Source organism: Nyctibius grandis, chromosome 4 (genome assembly GCF_013368605.1).
Source record: "Nyctibius grandis isolate bNycGra1 chromosome 4, bNycGra1.pri, whole genome shotgun sequence".
In the NCBI taxonomy this organism is placed as follows: Eukaryota; Metazoa; Chordata; class Aves; order Nyctibiiformes; family Nyctibiidae; genus Nyctibius; species Nyctibius grandis.
Genome location: NC_090661.1, coordinates 73,943,456 through 73,961,526, shown reverse-complemented (window position 1 = coordinate 73,961,526; position 18,071 = coordinate 73,943,456). Strand labels below are relative to the sequence as shown.

General features: G+C 42.5%; 1 protein-coding gene across 4 annotated transcripts in view; it reads left to right on the top strand.

The window, feature by feature from the left end:
• GRID1 (glutamate ionotropic receptor delta type subunit 1) overlaps positions 1–18,071 on the top strand; it is a 609,362-nt gene that overhangs the window by 64,626 nt on the left and 526,665 nt on the right. For all 4 annotated transcript variants that reach the window (XM_068398113.1, XM_068398110.1, XM_068398112.1 and 1 more), the window contains one exon: positions 1,419–1,574. In XM_068398113.1, the coding sequence (XP_068254214.1) occupies positions 1,419–1,574 (156 nt within the window). The remainder of the gene's footprint in view (positions 1–1,418; positions 1,575–18,071) is intronic.

Genomic DNA, 18,071 nt, shown 5'->3' with positions numbered 1-18,071 from the left:
GCTGGTGTTGAAAGGTATCAGCAGGAACGAAAATGAGGATGTTTAGGGGCGGAGAGGGGGGAGAGCATCACTTGTAGAGGATGATAGAGGAGGAGACGGGAGTACGGCCGGGAAATGAAAAGCCGTAATTCCTACCAGCCTTTGGGGGAGGATGGGAGAGCCAAAAAAAAAAAGGAGGGGGCCAGAGCGGGAGCGATCCTGGCGAGGGGAAGCTCCAGTGAGACGGGAGGAAAGTCCCGTGTCGACCCGGGGCGGGGAAGGGGAGAGGGGGACCAGCCCTGTAACAAGTTTCCCGGCAGGAGCAGCAGCCCCGTGCGGCAGCGGCTCCGGGGCCGGCGGAGGAGGCTGCCGTCGGCGCCGCTCGCCTCCGGAGCCTGGGGGCGCAGCCAAGGCAGACAGCATTGCGGAGCCATTAAGCAGACGGGGTCAGCCCTGACCGCAGCGGGCGACTCCGGCCCAGGGGCGCTCCCCAGGGCTGGGCAGGCACCGGGGCCAGCCCCGCGGCGAGGCAGGGCCTTGGAGAAGTGCCCGGGCCGGGGACGTGGGGGGCGAAACATCCTCCGCGGCTCTGTCTCTCGGCCCCGCTTCTCCTGCGGGTGGACGGTGTCACCTCGGCTTCTCCCCGCACGAACTTCAGCCCGAGTGGTGTTTGCTAAACTAACTCCTCGCAGAAATAGCGGTCCAGTGGGCAGGAGAGGAGGGACGCGGTGCGCAGAGCTGTGATTTCACACGGGCAGTGCACGGAGGCTCTAGCCACAGGCACGCACAGTGTGATTCAGCAGGACTTTTCCAGGCTGGGCGATAAGGGTTTTTTGCTTGTTTGGTTGCCAGCACTGAAGATCTCCCACCGCTGCGTAGACCGGGGCTGTAAGCCTGGCGTGGGCACACACACGCTCCGTACAGAAGGGATCTTATGTAACATACATCGCCAGATGTTTTCACGTTAACTGCACAAACAGGACAGTGAAAATTAAAGCTTCCAGGTTACCGGACACAAATCCTGGCTTCACGTTGGTGTGTGCGTGTGAGCCTCAATAAAACCACTGCCCGAAAGGCAGCAACCCAGGGAGCGGCGAAGCAGTGAGCAAAAAGTTGGTCAAATTCCCAAACCTGCTCCCTTTCCCGTCACTGGCGAAGCGAATCCCTCACCCCGGCCTGGCTCCGGCTCAGGGCTCCCTAAATGCCGGAGGAGCAGAAGTGGTCGGGAGGAGGACTGCGCTGCCCCGTGCCCGGGACGAGGCGCCGGCCTCCCGCGCGTGGGTCCCGGCCCCGCAGGCGCCCGGTGCCCCCGGAGCAGTCCCGCCTGGCACTGTGCGAGCCGGGTCGAGCTTTGCACGGCCCAGGGGGGAGAGAGGGTTCTGGGGCGGCGAGCGGGCGGGCCGAGCCCTCCTCACCCTCTGCCGCCTTCCTCCCCGCAGGTGCCATTTTCGAAGGCAATGCTGCCAAGGACGACGAGGTGTTCAAGCAGGCGGTGTCGGATCTGAACCTCAATGACGACATCCTCCAGAGCGAGAAAATCACTTACTCCATCAAGCTCATCGAGGCCAACAACCCCTTCCATGCGGTGCAGGAAGGTGAGCGCCCCGGGGCGGGCCACACGGCGCGGGTGGGCTGGGCACCGGGCCGGGCCGGGCCGGGGCCGAGAGCGGACTGCGCCCGGCCCGTTGTCGGGGAGGAGGTTTCAGCGGCGGTGGCAGCCCGGACCTGTCCTGGCGCTCGGCTGGAAACTTTTCTTCGGTCGGGGGTTGGCGCTGTCTTACAAGGAACCGGGAGGGACGGCGCGGTGCGGCGGCTGCGGCGCCGTGCCCAGCCCAGCCGTGCCCAGCCGGGCAGCCCAGGCTGGGGGCGGCGGCCGCGGGGGAGCCGGGAGGGCGGGGGGCTCCAGATGGCCCTGGTTCCGCAACCGCCGCCTCTCTCCGCCGCTGAGGAGGGGAGGCCAGGCCCCACCGCCGCCCCCGTCCCCCAGCAGGGCCCACGCGTGGACGGGGCGGGGCAGGCGAGGGGTTCCCGCCCGGAGCGGGGGTTCGTGCGGCGCCGAGGGGCCGGGCAGGAGGACTCGACGCTTGCGGGAACGGCTGCGGGAGGTGGCGGGGCACAAGCCGGCACCTCTCCCTGCGTATCTGCCCCCGCGCCCCCCAAGGGAAAGCAGAGCTGGGGTGGCCGGCGGCGACAGCGCGGCCCTCCGTGAGAGTGGAGCTCCCTCCCGGGTGGCTGGGGAGAGGGTGAGGGAGCTCAGTCGCCGGCTGAAAACCTTCCCAGAGTTTACAAGATCTGACAAGTAGCTACGTAGGTAAATAATGTCAATTCGATTTTTGTAAAGGGAAATTTTTAAATTAATCAGCTTGTCTTTACAAATAAGACTTTAAAAAGACATTATTTGTGATTTAATGAAGCCAAGGTTAATAATGGCCTAGGTTATTTCAAAGCTGTGTTTTTCAGTAGTAATTATTCTAAAAACAGAGTGCTATTTATATACCCAGACTAGAATATTTGAAAAAATGATTCATCACCAGCATTACCCTTAGTTTTACAGAGCACAGAGTGAATCTCACCCTGTATGAAAATTTGCATTAATCCATATGTATTTTTGTCTTAAGTTGTGTACATGCAAATTATGGCTACAAAATTACATCAAATGTTAATTGTCATGAACTGTGAACAGTTTCTTCTGCTATCTTTTTTCCTCAGAGTAGGTGCTAGTTAATATCATGCACATTCAGGAGAAACAGCAATACATACCTTTTCAAGGGCCTGATCTCATTAACAATAGATTCCTCCTGCTGCTCTGAAAGCTTAGCAAGGCAGTATGAAAAAAGTCTTTGTGAAAATGGGAAGAAGGGGACTTTAAAACAAAACTCCACCCACATAGTCAGACACCAGAGGAAAATAAAAATCTCTAAATAATGATAGGTTGATTTATTGGCAAAGATTAACTGTGAACAATTGGATCTTCTTACATTTGCAAAAGCTCAGTGTCCTATATTGGAGCTTATTCATATTCATAGAAGTGCCAGTAGTTGGCTGGCTGAACAATTGCTTTCAACAGTGTCTCTTCTCAGAAGTAAAACTTTATGAAACTATTCTGAATGCCCTGGGATCTGAGCTGACAGTCTTGTGAACAGAGTCCCTTTGCTCAGTTTTGTTGAAAGGAGAAAAGCATAACCAACTGAAGGATTCTTCTTGATCTAATAGGATTTTTTTTTTTTAATTGGTTTATTTGCTAACCTTGAAGATCAGCATTGCATTTGAAAATAAAATTTCTCTGTTGAAAATCTATGCTGAAGCCACAGAAAAGACTGGTCAAGTTTTTAATCTTTTTGATACAGAATCTTTGTGCTACCTGAATATATGTAAATAAAGATGTTTTTTCCTATCCCTTCTAAGATGCTCTTTCAGGTCTCATGTGTCCTTTGCAATTAGAATTGCTCTTTGATGAACTGATCCCATGCTGGAGAATTAAAGAAGTGGTTGATGAATGTTCACAATTCCAAAGAGAAGTTGTTCTCTGTCACGACTTCATTAAGGCATATCAATGTGTCTTCTTTTGGGAGGACTATGACATGATCCCTGCGAGTAAAACCTTGCCACAGTGGGAGAGCTAAGAGAAGAGTATCAGACTTTGCTCAATTTCCTGGCTTGCTTTGTTGGTTCAGGTCAGGTCTTTTTTTATTTCAGATTTAATTTCCTACTTTTGAACTGTTATACAACATACTGACACAATGATCCACGGGATTTACAAGTTGCCAGGCTATTGTTGCTGAGCAGTGTCTCTCTGCCCAGTGTTACTTGGTGTCATTCTGACTATTCAAAGCCTGATTGTATCTCACTGTATGGATGTCCTGCTCGTTTTGCTAGAATGTTGTGCATAGTAGTCAAAATAACCTGGAGCAAATCCGCTGCCCAGACTGCTTGCAGAATCTTGCTGCTGCTACATAAAATGCCCTGACATCCACATTATTCTTCTGCAGTGTCTCTCTAAGCAGTGCCATGGAAATCAATGGTGCAAGCATTAGTTTCATAGCGATGGAACTTTTTATAGTAAAAAAAAGTCTTGAATAAAAATAGACCATTGTGGTACTACCACCAGAATAGTTCACACAATCAAACCAATCACAAATATTGTTTTTATTTGAAGCATCTTTTGCACAGTTTTCTGAGACGATATTGCAAAGTATTCCTTAAGCCCTTTTTAAAGTGCTGCTAGCAAGGACCTTCATTTCAATGACACTGTGCTGGTAAAATTATGGAAAGTCATCTCTCCGTGTAACTAGGTCTATTACACAGTAACAAGACTTTAATTACTGATGGAGATAGATAATTTTTAAAATGTGCTTGACTTGGCATTTATTGTGCAGTTGGAGAACTTTTGCATGGGTAGGAAGCACGGAAGAGTAGTAACTGTAGAGTTTTCTGAGTAGGAGCAGTGCATTTGCAGAACTAAAGGCCCAACAAAAGATAATTTGCCTTTCATAAATGGAGTAGTTTTCGGTGCTGGAAAGTGCTGAAAAGCGTTGTAAGATTTTGAAAAAAGCTTTAGGGACTTTGCTTTAGAGAGAGAAGGGTATTATTGTGATAGTTTCTGGTCAATGAAAGAGGTAAATAAAGATCAGGGATGCTTTTTCTTCAGAGGCTTGGGGGACACTCATGTTAATGGTTGTGCCAGGTGCCAGAGGACAGTAATGAACAAAAAGTGTAAATCGTGTTTCATCTTTGTCTTTCATTTTAATATACGTTGCAGAAACAAGGTCCTGTTGTGCTGATAAGTAGAGATTGTTTTGGCCCCATCAAACTCATATTCTGTAACAAAGTGTGGCAAGTGGGTGGAAGGAGCTCCAGTGGCAAAGGATGTAACAGTAGAGAATAAACAGACCCTGGTGTGCACATAAAATAGGACTTCGTTGTCTGTTTGTGCTTGCAAGCAGTTGTCACATTTTGTAGAATACTGCTTTTATGTGTGTGGCAATTACTTGAGGGAAAAATTGTTTTTTCACTGACTGTCATGGGAGAAAATATGCATGAGGAATCATTGTTCTTTTCATATGATTTTAAGGAAATGAGCTCAAATTACAAACATGATGTTAAATTATATCCTTGCTTCCAAAGGAGCTATGTGCTCAGTTTCTGTGAAGTGGTTGAGACGTGACAAAATCAGCACTTGTTTGTATGTGGTGTGTATTTAAGCTAGTACTGTGGTAACCTTTTTGTGATTCAAGGATTCAAATAAGCTCAAAGGTATGAGAAACACTTTAAAGCTTTCAGTTCAAATTGTGACTTTTGAGCCTGCCATTGGCGTTGAAAAAGGACTTTTGTGTGTGACATATGGGTGGCAAACAAGTTTCCAGCTGGGCTGGAAAACACAGTGGCATGTTTAAACTCAAAACCAAACAAAACTAACATGTAAGTTTTTAAAATGTTGCTTTTGGAAGGGGAATAGTTAGCTGTAGGTGAAAACTGGGGCATAGGAAAGCTAATGCTTAACTTTTGTAGGGCTCTTTGGAGAAGGGATCCAAAGGAGATAGTTACTCAGAAACTGTGAAACTTTAAAACCCTGTTTCTGGGTGGATGATGCTTACACATCTATGGAGCTTTCCTGGAGCTGAAACTTGCTGCTCTCTCTGCATAGCAATTTCAAATGAATTGTTTCTAATTTGAGCAGCCTTGTATGTGTGCTTGTTGATGTTAAAATGCTGTCAGCTCTGGAAACCAGAACAAATTTGGAAAATCAGAATGTGATTTGAGAGCAAGAATGGTGCTCTATAAATGAGTTTATTGTCAGTCCTGTGTATGCTGCTGTGATATCAGGGCAACTCAGAGCTGCGGATTTTTTGGATGTCTGTGCTGTATACCATTGAGCGAATCTGATTTCTTATCATAGTCTGTAGGACTTAGTAATGATACATACTTGGCATGGGTCTTGAACTATCTTGGCTTAGCACATGTATTTCAAGTTACTACCACAGTTGCTTTCTAACAGTTTTATTTGTTGAAAAGGTATAAACTGATCAATGTGTAGATAGCTAAGATGAAATACAGACCTGGAGAATGGGACTCAGCGGCTCACTGCTGTTCTTACATTCGTTTGCCTGGCCGAAATCCCAAGCAGAGCTGTTCTTGTCATATGTGCATTGCCCAGTGGTAGGGAACTGTGGAGGTGCAGAGTGTCTGTATGCTTGTGTGTGTGTGTGTGTCCTGGGATATTTGCAAACAGCTGTTTTTGCAAACCTGGGACTCTGCTCCAAGGTAGTACAAGTCCCTGACTAGAAACCCACAGGTGGGCCAGAAGCCGCGTCTTTGTTTTGGCGGAATACAGACTTCAGGCTTCAGGTAAAGGACTGTTTTCTCTGTTGGGAGAATTTAAACTGAGGTGGCTATTAAATATAGCAGAGGCAGACCTAACAACAACCGTGAAAAGATACCCCTGGGTCATGATAACCCGCCCCTTGCCATTGGGTAAGCCCAGATCCAGCAGCATGTAAAGCTATGTCAAATGGGTGTTCGTGTAAATGCAGAGTAAGACATTTTGTTTTGTTGAGCTGTAGTTTCACATGCCCCAGAAGTGAAGGTGATTGTTTTTAGAGTTAGGATGTTTTCATACCAGAATGGAAGAGTAAAGAGAAAGGAAAGGGAAGCATAACAAATGCAAACAAAAATGAGATGAAAAGTCATAAAATATTGCATATACAAATCATTAGTTTTTTAAAAAACAAAGCTTTATTGATTTCACTGCATTGGATTGGGGAATTTGGTGCCTAACTAGAAGTCATAGTCTGTACGTAGATTATTAACATAAAACACTAAAAAAAAGTTACCATCTGTCAGAATTGCGAAGGATTTGTTTATATCAATATACTGTCAATCAGTTTTTCTCCAGTGGTTTCTCTTGAGTCTTTCATTGTCTGTAACTTCATCTTTATCTGCTCTTCTTCTGTGGCTTGCTTGAAAACAGATTTCACACCGTTTTCATCAGGATATGGGGCCTTGTTTGGAAATTATTGACAGGTGAACTCTGAGCTCTCCAGAAAGAACATATTGTTACATACATTTATTTTCTAGTTTTAGTCTGATGTTTTTCAATATTTTTTTTAAAAAACAACCAGAAAGAGTGTAGGTAGGGGTTCCCTCCCATGGTCAGAGAGGTCTTGCTGTGCAACTACACATTTTTTTCTACTAGTCTGCTGCAGTTAAAGCTGTTGCTCAGTGGGGTGAATGCGCTTAACAGTTTTACCTCCTTGTGCCCTCTGAGACCAGACCACGGCTGGTTGAGGACTGCCACAGTGACAGCATCTGCGACACTGTCACCTCGTGCTTGTGGTTTTATGCTCTGTAGTTGTGTGGCTCACTGTATTATAGATCAGAGTGTTTTGCAGAGCTCAAGAAAACCACAAATTGAAATGTCCATCTCTTCCCATTCTTGTGTTTTCGTTATGCTGAAAGCAGGGACCTGCAAATGTCTTCAGGAGGCAGGAAAGGAGTCAGTAGCCCATAAAGGCATCTGGTGCTGAGGATGGCGGCAGGTTACAGACTGGGCGAACGTCCAAATACACACTTGTTTTGTTGTTTCATTCCACTTGCGATTTGTTACTTTGTAGCCACAGATATTTGGGTTCTGGTCACAGTTTACCTGCGGGTGCAAAATATTTTGTACTCTAGGGAGGCAGTCCCTCTGAAACGCATCCCTGCTGTGGCCTGGGTTTTTTTCCAGGATGTGCTGGAGTTGGTTCCACCCAGGCCATATTCCCTGCTTTTGCAGGTGCTCCCATCATTTCAGGCTGGAGCTGAGCTGCCTGGGGAGCGAGCTCCAGGCAGTGCCATGCGTCAGGGTGCAGCAAGCAGTGAGGAGTCTGGGGAAGAAGGACGTGCTGCTGTGGGCTCACAGCTTAGCATCCTGGGGTAGAAAGGTGTTTTTTTTTTTTGTGTGGAAACACTGACAGCATGGATGGGACCTGGTTGGAGCTGCCCCAGCTCAGTGGAGGCTGGTGTTGGGGAGGGTCATGCTCAGCTTGCCGCAGGTGGTGTCTCAGCCCCTGCTTGCTGTGGGATGGTAGGGAATCCCTTGTTGTTTTCATACTTTGCAATCAAAAGGTTTTTATTTTGCCTGAAAGATTTATTTTTTCACGCTCTCCATCTGCAGAGCAGGTTAAGCTCATTTCTTCTCTCTCTTCCAACATACAGACTTGCTAATACCTTTATTTCCATGTTGGGTGTGAGCCACCCACCTATTTTAAGGGTCTTGTACACAAGAGCAGCTGCAGGTTGGACTACAGTTCTTTTTAGTACCTAATGGTCTTCCCCACTGATCCTGCTGCCGATCCTGCTCACTTATCAAGGGGCTGCAGTTGGCTTTCTTATTCTAGGATTTCATTATAGAAAATACGCTACATCATTATCTAGTATGCTAGAAATTATCCCAAAAATCAGAAATAAGCAGTGTTCATAAAAATATAAGCAAATGTGTTCAGGGTTAAAGATTTTCTTTCTGTTTCTCTTTTTATTATTTTTTCTTGAAGAAAATAATTTTCTGAGTGCTTTGTTTGTGGCAGCTTTTCTCAGTCATTACTGTGGAGGAGGATCTGTAAGTGTGAAAAGAGTATACAAAACCGCCTCAGCCTGATCTAGTTAAACTAATAGCTAAAGAAAATGATCCTAAATTGTGAAATACAATCTGTGTATATCATATACATATACATATACATGCATGCCCATATACCCTGTACAAATAATTTAATTGCTAGAATGACTGTAACGTGTCCAGCAGGAATATGCCTTGAGCCTTTCTGTGTTCAGAATCTTCCAGCTACATATGATTAGAAGACTGTCTAAATGTTACATTTTAAATTACGTCTTCATACTTGCAGAATGAGATGAAATTAATATTTTGATGTGATTTATCATACTATGGTTGAGCCATACAGGGAAAGGAGTTAAAACTACACATTCTTTGAATATAGGGATATCATCATGTTTATTAAAACTGTTTGTGGCTTGCCACAGTTATTTACTGGAAGGAAAACAAAACTAAGCCCAGTTATACAACTACAGTAGTGCCCGATCGTAAGACTGCAGCACACTGAGACTGTGACTGAAATAGTTACTTCGGATTTAACTTTTTGCCATTTCAGAGGAACCATAGTAAAACTCTTCTTCGTTTTTTAGGCAAAGATCAAAATGTTTTTCATACTTTTATTCATAATAAATTACTTCTGAGAGGAATTCCTGCTGTGTCTTTGTCTATGTCATCTCATGCTTAGAGGTATTTTTTCAGTTTGCCCCTCAGTGAAAAAATTACTTAGAATGCAGTTAGAATCATACTGCTGTGTGAGTCTTACAATTATATGAAATCAAATTTTTTTTTTTTTTTTTAGCTGATGTCTTGTTTATGTGAAACTGCCCTGCTAGAATGGAAATGGCCCACACAGCCATTGCTTTTCTGGCAAGATATTTTTCCATAATTTACAGATATTTGAATTGATTTTGAAAAATGGCTTACATGTTCAATTTTGTATTTTGACAGATTTTTTTTTTTGCAATAGAACTTGCAGTGATTTTTCTAACGTACGGATATGCTGTGTGGTTCTTTCCATTTGGAAACCTGTTGAAAGAGGCCAGGTTTCAGACCAAGGAATGAAACGTTTTACGCACAAGGCACATACAAGTTATGCAGACTAGGTTACACAGCAATGTGTCAGCTCTGAAGCTGGAATCTAGATGCCGTCCTGAGAATCTTTTCCATTTCGCTCTTCACTGAGGAAAGGGGGCAGCTAATGCTGCTTCTTAGTGTAGCTCTTTGGTTATTAGGATTCTTGTCCATGAGAAAATTGAAGTGAGACCGTTAAATAGCATGCAACATTTTGAGAACCTCATTTTACATCATATGTAGATCTGTAATAATTTCAAAGGCAGATAATAATGATATGCTAATATACCAAGATTTCTTTCATTTACATATCTTTAAGGCAATAAATATCTGAAATGAGAAATATGTTGAAAGGGTTTCTTTTATGTTTTCCTAATAGCTTGCATTTAATTATAATTTGGAGACCTGATTGCTGTGCTTGAAACTGCGTTCAGGTTTGTGGGTTTAGAGTGCTCTTTATAGCCTGAAAGGTTTGTCTTATCAGAAAGAGGCAGTCTATGCTAGCCCCCTCTGTGCTAGCCCTGCTTTTGTGAAGTTCCGTTCCTTTGACCCTGTTGTGGCATCTTGGTGACTGTCCATTTTTTTTCCTTTTGCCTATTATATTATATATTCAGATATGCAGTAAGAATTAATACTGGAAAGCACTAACAGCCAGTGCTTAAAGGTATAAAGAACCAAGAAGCATTAATTTCAAGTGGTGTTTGGCTGCATTAAAACACACAGCAGGGTTTCTACTGCTTGACCCTACTGAGAACCATTCCCTTAGCAACCTTTCATAGAGGGAGTAAAAGGACAGTAAGCAAACATTTTTTCCCCCCTATATTCAACAGAATAATGTCTAAGAAATTACTTTCTTTCTTAAAAAATACAAGCAGCTCAAACCAAAAAACTCCCAGTGGGTCCAGGCTCTCATTATGTATCCTGTTTCTTAGTCCAGTCATTTAATCCTTTGCTTTTTAACTTACTTATCTAAGTCTTTGAGATTTTAACTAGTAGCGTTGCTGATGGAATACTTTCAATATCCTCAAAATCTCGTTGACAATCTGGTTTGTTCTTATTTAGAAAGTAAATAAAAGGATTTTCCATATAAGCGAACGTTCATAAAGTTAATGAGAATTCTATTTGTCAGTGGGTAAATGACTCTACTTTTTACCGTTACTTGATATTTAGGAAATACTAATTATTTGCTGCTTGATAATACTTTCAGTGGAGAAACTGTGTAATGATCTAGAGCAGCACTTCCATAGCTTTTGTCGTCTTAACCTCTCTGCTCCTGAATAAAGGTAAAACTTGGGATGGTGGAAAGAGGAGTCGGTTTATGGGAGAAAGAGCCTCTCAGTGTCTTTTCTGTGTGTTTACAAACCCTTGACTTAATTTTGCATTTATTTAAAAAATGCTTTAGAACTCCAGAGAAAACTGGTATAAATTGTGTGGAATATTAGCTGCATTTTAATCTAAAGGACCAACATTTTGTCCATTTTCTATCCTACTTGAGGATATTTTTGGAATGAGAACAGTTATCTGAGAGGCTCAGAGAAAAGGAACTTAGGATGTGATGTCTGCAAGGGTCGAAACACAGAGGGCTAAGATGTTGAAGTGCACAAAAAATAAAAGGGAACAACCCAATTATCTGCTTAAAGGTGTTTTTTTTTAACGAAAGTTTATTTTTCTTTTCTTTCAGCTTGTTTTTGTCCTGAGGTACTTCAGTTGCTGTGGAAATAACAATGTTTTTGATATACGTAGGACTTAGTGACCCAAACAGAAACAGAAGAAGCTTGTGTTTCCTCTTTGTCTGAGCAAGATGCTTGCACAGTATGGGTCTGGATTTTTAAAGGGGCTGGAGAAGGGCTGAGGTGCCACAGCATTAGCAAGTAATCGGTCTAAAAATAATCAGCCCGTGGCAGGCATTTCCCTTCCTGAGAGAAGAAAAGGCATTTCCATAGCATGCTCACAGGACAAGATGGGGAAAGATATGGTCTAGCAAAAGTTTGGGTTGACTGAACCTCTGCTTGTAGAAAGTCACTTGTCCAGGACAGCTTGAAATGAGAGTGTCTGTATCTGGATTAAAGTGTTGTATAGTCCACATGAAAAGTAATTTCACGTTTCAGCACTATCTAGCTTTTTTTTTTCCCCTTGAAAAAAAAACCCTACAAATTGTAAGGGACCTGATGGATTGTGTGTGGTACCTCTTAGGGAACACTTGGGAAGAAGGTCTTGCAGCAAGGCTTCTAGACAAGCAGTACCCTCAGCCACGAGTTAGCGCACCCATTAAATGTGTCACAGTGCTTCAGCAGCCAGTGGGGTCTTGGTTGCCTCTGGATGGGTATTCACAAAGTCAGCTGTGCAGGCAAGCAGAAATGCTGTTGTCAAGCATGATTAGAGACAGCCTTCTTAAAGCAGGTGGCTGGAGTAATCTTTCCCTCCATTCTTTGCCTGTGGCAGTGGCACTGGTGTGGCAAGATTGGTTCACAAATGGGTTTCTAAAGGCTTAATGCTCTGTCATGTTGAGGACAGTTTACATTTTTGTGACCACGGTGTGTCCTCTTTGCTTTTGCACCGTTGCTTAAAAATAAAACGTAACGTCAGCTAAAACTCAGAGTCATCTGGGTAATGCAATGACTAGTGATGCCTGATTCTTTTTGAATCAAATCTGCAATCCTAGTTCTCAAAAGACATTTTGCTGTCTTTTATTAGATTTTTTTGCAGTAACCTAATATTTATCTCAGGAAGGGCTTCTTTCTGTTATCAATTTGGTTTATTCTTAGTGTCTTCTTGCCAAGTCAGAGGCGGTTTAGTTGTAGCTGGTATCTTTATGCCTGGGGGTTCTTCACCAAAATTCCCGTTTCTCAAAGGCATCTAGCTGGTGAGACATATACTTTCCTGTCTGTGGCTGTCCTTTTCAGAGCCACCTCCTCGCTTCCAGCCATGCCTCATTTTATATAGACGGCAGATTCATCATTCCCCTTCCTAGGGAGGTTTGTAAACGTAAACCATTTCTCCAAATTCTGATTTCTCTTTTTATCTGCCTTCTTTTGTTGGGTAGCATGGCATTCCCCCCATACTTCCCTCTTCCCTGCCACTGCTCAGTGCAATAAATTTTATGAACGTGCTTTTTGTGATTTGCTGGATTATTCTATTTCCATTGCATTTTAATCATCATGATGACAACGTCTGTTGGCAGCAGCACACAGATGGTTTTTCAGAGCATATTCTAAGGTTTGTAAAAGGTTAGTATATCTACATGAGAAAACTAAGGTTTTGTCTTTTCCATTTACATTAAAAGAAGTGGAATTGCATTACGGAAATGAAATGTGTGTCTGGGAGACTTACCGCCTTTCGGTGACTGCCAGGGGAAACCTTTAAGTTTCACACAGCTTCCTCTGTGTTACCTGCTGCAGTGAGCCTGGGGTTTGCATTACAGAATTAAGCTTCTCGTTCTGCTTTCACTGATATGATAGATAATCTTCCTCTCTTTTTTGTTTTATTTTAGATTTTAACCTTTAAAGCTGTGTATCTCTGACATCATAAGGAATTGGAGAACATACATGGACAAGAAGCCAGAGGTGCTCCTTGAGAGCACAACAGTAGCTCTAAAGAATAGCAAAATATCAGGAATTTGCAAAAGAAATTATAACAGTGGTCAGTTATATTTGCTGTAGGGCATTCTGGCAATGCTGGCAGTTAAGTGCATTCAGATTAAAATGGTAATTTAGTCAAAAAATACTTAATAAAATGTCCATGAACCAGAAGGCAGATTATGCATTGTCATAATTTTCATGCCTTTTTATTTTCTTTCTTGTGCTAATTATTTTTAAAGAGACGTCCGTCCTTTAGGCAGCTCAACATGCAGAAGAGCACCTGATGGGTATGCAAGAAATAAAGTTTGTTGATGAAAGACAGGAGTTAATGTCCTGCACTCATGGTGGCAATGAGGCTCTAAACTGAGTTTTCCTAATCCTGCTAACTGATCTGTTATTGTTGCTGGCCTGTAGGGATATTATTTGTAAATTGGAGTCTTGTCTCTTGCCCTGAAAAGTTATGGGTTGTTGTGTTGAGTCGGTGGAAGTGGCACATCTCCTGAAGGATGCTATAAGAGGAAGGCTTAGAGCAGGATATGGCTCTGATTTTATTTTTTTTTTTCAGAAATAGCACTGCTAGTTGCCCAAGGGTGTAAGTTTACCACTGTACAAAACCTGTGCATGGAATGTAAGTTAACTGTAAAATTAGTACACTGTAAAATGCAGTGCATGAGACCAGAAAACTGGTGTACTAGCCCTAGAGAAAAATATGTATCATACATACACATGACACTTTACCTAGTTACAGTCAAGTTAAACTCAGTCACAGGATGATCAAGGGACAGGCAGAAAAAGGCGTGAGCCTGCATTTCTCAGTTCACTTCCTGGGACAAGTCAGTGAACTAATAAGGTTAGTTTGTTCTCTCTGAGGCTGAAGAAGAAATAGGAGGAGTTTCTTTGAATGTAGAACAGCATAGTGACAGCTGGAAAGGCTCTGTTGGCTTCAGTGCCCCTGGAGAGTGCCTTAAGGCAAAATGAAGGCTTGTGTCAATTTGTCGTTTAAATCTGTTCCCAACTGCTTTGTTAGTGAGGTGTATTGGACTTAGGAAATACAAATAAATATACAGATTTAAAGAGTTCTGTCTTTTAAAAATATATCTCCGTCTCTTCGGGGTTACTCTGAATGTATGATTTGCAAATAACTTGTCAGATTATCAGGTTAACTGGGAAATAGTCATAGGTCCTAGGGCCTTTGGAAAATGCACTTTGAAGCTGAGAATTTTAAGTGGGATCTTCAAGATTTAGCATGTTATTACAATGTTAATAAATAGCTTGAGAATTGATAGAAAAACTTACGATACTGTTGATAAAATGCAAACCAGATGAGGAAGCTGGTCTAAAGCTCGGATAAGCACACATGAGGAAAATGAAATTGCTTCTGAAAAAAGGTCTGTATATATGTGAGCTTTGCAATTCTTTTATTTTTTTTAATATTTCTGGTGATGTTATATTGATGTTTAAAAAAAAAAAATTACATCAAATTATTTTAGCATTTGGCCAGAAAGTTTTCTAACAGATATGACAAAATCATTATCTTCATGAAACCATAGAGACAGACAAATGCAGAGGTATTTTGGCCATAAATCTCATTTAAAGAAGTCCTTTGAGTTTCTTAATAAGAGGTGGTTAGTATGAAGTGTGTCTGTGTTCTTTCCAAAAGATTACCAGTTACCTTTTTTTCCAGGGTATCCATATTTGCAAATAATGGCTCACATGGGAAGAGTGTGGCCATCAATGTAATAGAGTGTTCACAGTGCTTTGAAGAAGTGTGCCCGCAGTGCATTTGTCTGGAATAATATTGAGGTTTAAGCTGAAGATGGGAAATATTTGCTGACAGGGCTGGCCTCAAGGCATTCTTTTTCCTTCCTAAATGCTGGTAAAATTGCTTGAAATGTTCCCAAGTGTATTGAAGGTTGTCTCAAGATCGATATATTGGCTTAAGAAAGGATTATTCCATTCTCCCCATAATTATATTATCTTTTTAATGAGACTTTATAGGAAACTTACTTTATCTCTTTTTCTATAGAAAAACATTAATATAGGAAGTAAAGTTGTTGAGAGTATTAGTTATCTTGATACAGAGAAAGGTCAATTGATTTTCTGGATGCTGGTCCTGGATTAAGTTTTAAATTGTGGAAGTTTGACTCTGACTCTAACTCTGGTTGCTGGTGAATGAGAATTACTAGGTGAAGAGAAATGGGGCTCCCAATGCAGTTTCTCATGTGATTGCCAAGGTCTGATCTGTATAGCATGGTAAGGAAGAAGCAACTTCATGTTTGTGACCTATGTAGGTGTCCTTGGGATTGAAGTTCCTCTTCCCAGTGCTTGTGTAGTGTTGTCATGTACTTCATGCCTCCTTCTGACCTGTCTGTGGGGCCCAAGAAGGGATCTAGCTCTTGAAATGTAGCTTAAGGTGCGTGGTAGTCTTTTGCTTCATCCATTATTTCCTTCCCTTCCTCCTCTTTGCTCTCACCCTTTGATCACCCAAAGTACCAGACGGGCCAAAGGAAGCGATGGGATGTTTGGTATATTAGGCTGGTACACCTTTTGGTTAGTTCTGTTATGGCTAAACTGCATTTGCTTAAAACAGAAATGGGTTAAACTAGATTTGGACTTGTGAAGGAATTTTTCTCCCTGGTGAGAGAAGTGGGGACCTGCTACTTCATTTTTACTCTCTGTGTTGTGTGGGTTGTGATCCATTTCCTAGAATTGTCTGAAATATTTGACATAACATGTTTCTTGATATTGTTGGAGCCAGCATGATGGCCTGAATTTCCTCTGCTCTTCTCTTGAGTCAAGCTGTAATTCTGGCCTTTGGCCTCTTACTGGAGACTTTGCGATGGCTGTAGGCCAGTTGTTTTCAAGCTCTTTCAATTTCTTTACCTCTGGAAAAGTTCCTGAAAGGGGTGGTAATTTAAATCTGCTGACAACAGACTTGATTTTTATTTAATTTTTTTTTTTTATTGCCTAGACTGATTTGTGAACCACAGGTTGAAACCAGTGGTATAAGATTTAGGAAATGATCCTTGGTGTTCACATGACTGATATGTTCTTGACCCCTTTATTGTATTTTCCTGTGATTGCAGAGAATTGAAGCCAGTGACCCAGATGACCCCTCCAGCTTTTTCCCCAGATGCGGAGCATAAGTATGCTCACTGTCATTAACCTCATGCTGTTTATTTTCCTTAAAATGGTCTGTTAAATTTTTATTTTAAGTACTGAGCGTTTGTGTTATCATTGACCAACTACAAAGACTAGAAAAATTGACTGACGTTCTTGAATGACAAACAGTTATCTGAGTGCTGACAAGCAGATGAACAACCCCCTTGAATTTGCTAGTCTCGGTTGTTTTCTATAGGGAAATAAAATATGAAGGAGGAGAACCCTAGGCCTTTGGAGGTATAAGCCTCAGAGATATAAAATGAACATGGGAATTTGGGATATTTGACAACCATAAGCTCAGATATTGGCCTGTTTGCTAAGCATGACTGTGCCACTGTCATAATGCAGACTAGAAATCCTTAATAGCTGTACTTCAGTGCTTGTAAACTAGTGAGTGATTATTTCATCTTCTGTTTATACCATTCATCAAAGCAGTCTGGGCTGACAAGGCCTGGAAAATTCTCAAGGGTTTTGCTGCTGTTAATGCAGCGCACTACAATGGGACCTCTCTTGTACAACAATGTCACTGAGTACTTCTAATAGCATCGTCTGTATTGGCATTAACTCACTGAATCATAGGAGTTGCACATTCCTACCCATCTGCCTCATTTGAACTGATAGCAGCAAATTCCTTGGAAGTTCTTCCTTCTGTGTATTGCATGTGAACTTTTGAAGTTGGTTGTGTTTGTTGCCATTAGTAGCATGCAGTAGCTATTTGATGATTTTGTAACAACTCAGGCCATTTACTTAAAATAAAAAATAGAAAGGATTATTTCTGTGAGGATTTTGAGGAACTTACATTCATATTTCTGAAAAAAAGTTATCTCTCCAAGAAATCACTGTATGCAGTAATGATTTACTGCTCTAATTTATTAAATTTTTGAAATGCTTCTGTACCCTTGTTCAATTCATAGAAGCTTAGTACGAGGACCACAACCTGCTTGCTTTCTGTTCGTAGAGATTTGAAAGCATAACCTTATAACCATCAATAACCACGAGAACTTTTGGTTGGCTTGATCCTCAGACGTGTTACAGATGAGGTTCTAGAGCACACGTAACCCCATGGCAACTCTTTGATATTTAAATAGTGCAAATCATAGTTATTTTTTACAAGCAGGCTGAGAATTGTGCATAGAAAAGCATTCCAGGCCCACAGGCATTTAGACCTGACCTGTGACTAATACAGTATAGGTCCTGTGAACATGAACCAGATCCAGTCCTAGGGATACCTATAGGTACAGGATGCAAGCTTTATCTCCTCTACCCTGCCATATGTAGTAGAGCTTGGCATACACATGAAAATCTGCTTTGGGATGCATTTCTTTCCTTCTTTCCTTGCAAGTTAGCTTGGCTCTTCAGCCTCAATGAGTGGGCATCTTACACAACAAAGCAATTAAATTGGTATATGGCTTATGCTTATTGCAGTCACTTGAAATCTTTGCAGGTCCTTCTTAAATATGATACTTGATCCTTCCACAGGCAGATCTTGCACATGGGAGGAACTTCTCACATACACAGGCTTAAAGGCAGGATGGCTCAAGGCACATGCAAGGCCGGCAGCTCTGGGGCAAGTGACTGTAAGTGTAACATCAGCTTTAGTTCTAGTGATGAATTTGGCTGCTCTGTGAGGCTTGCCAGCATTGCTGCTGCCCCATGAGAAGGGTTGGGATTTGAGAAAGGCAGCTGTTGCTGGGGGC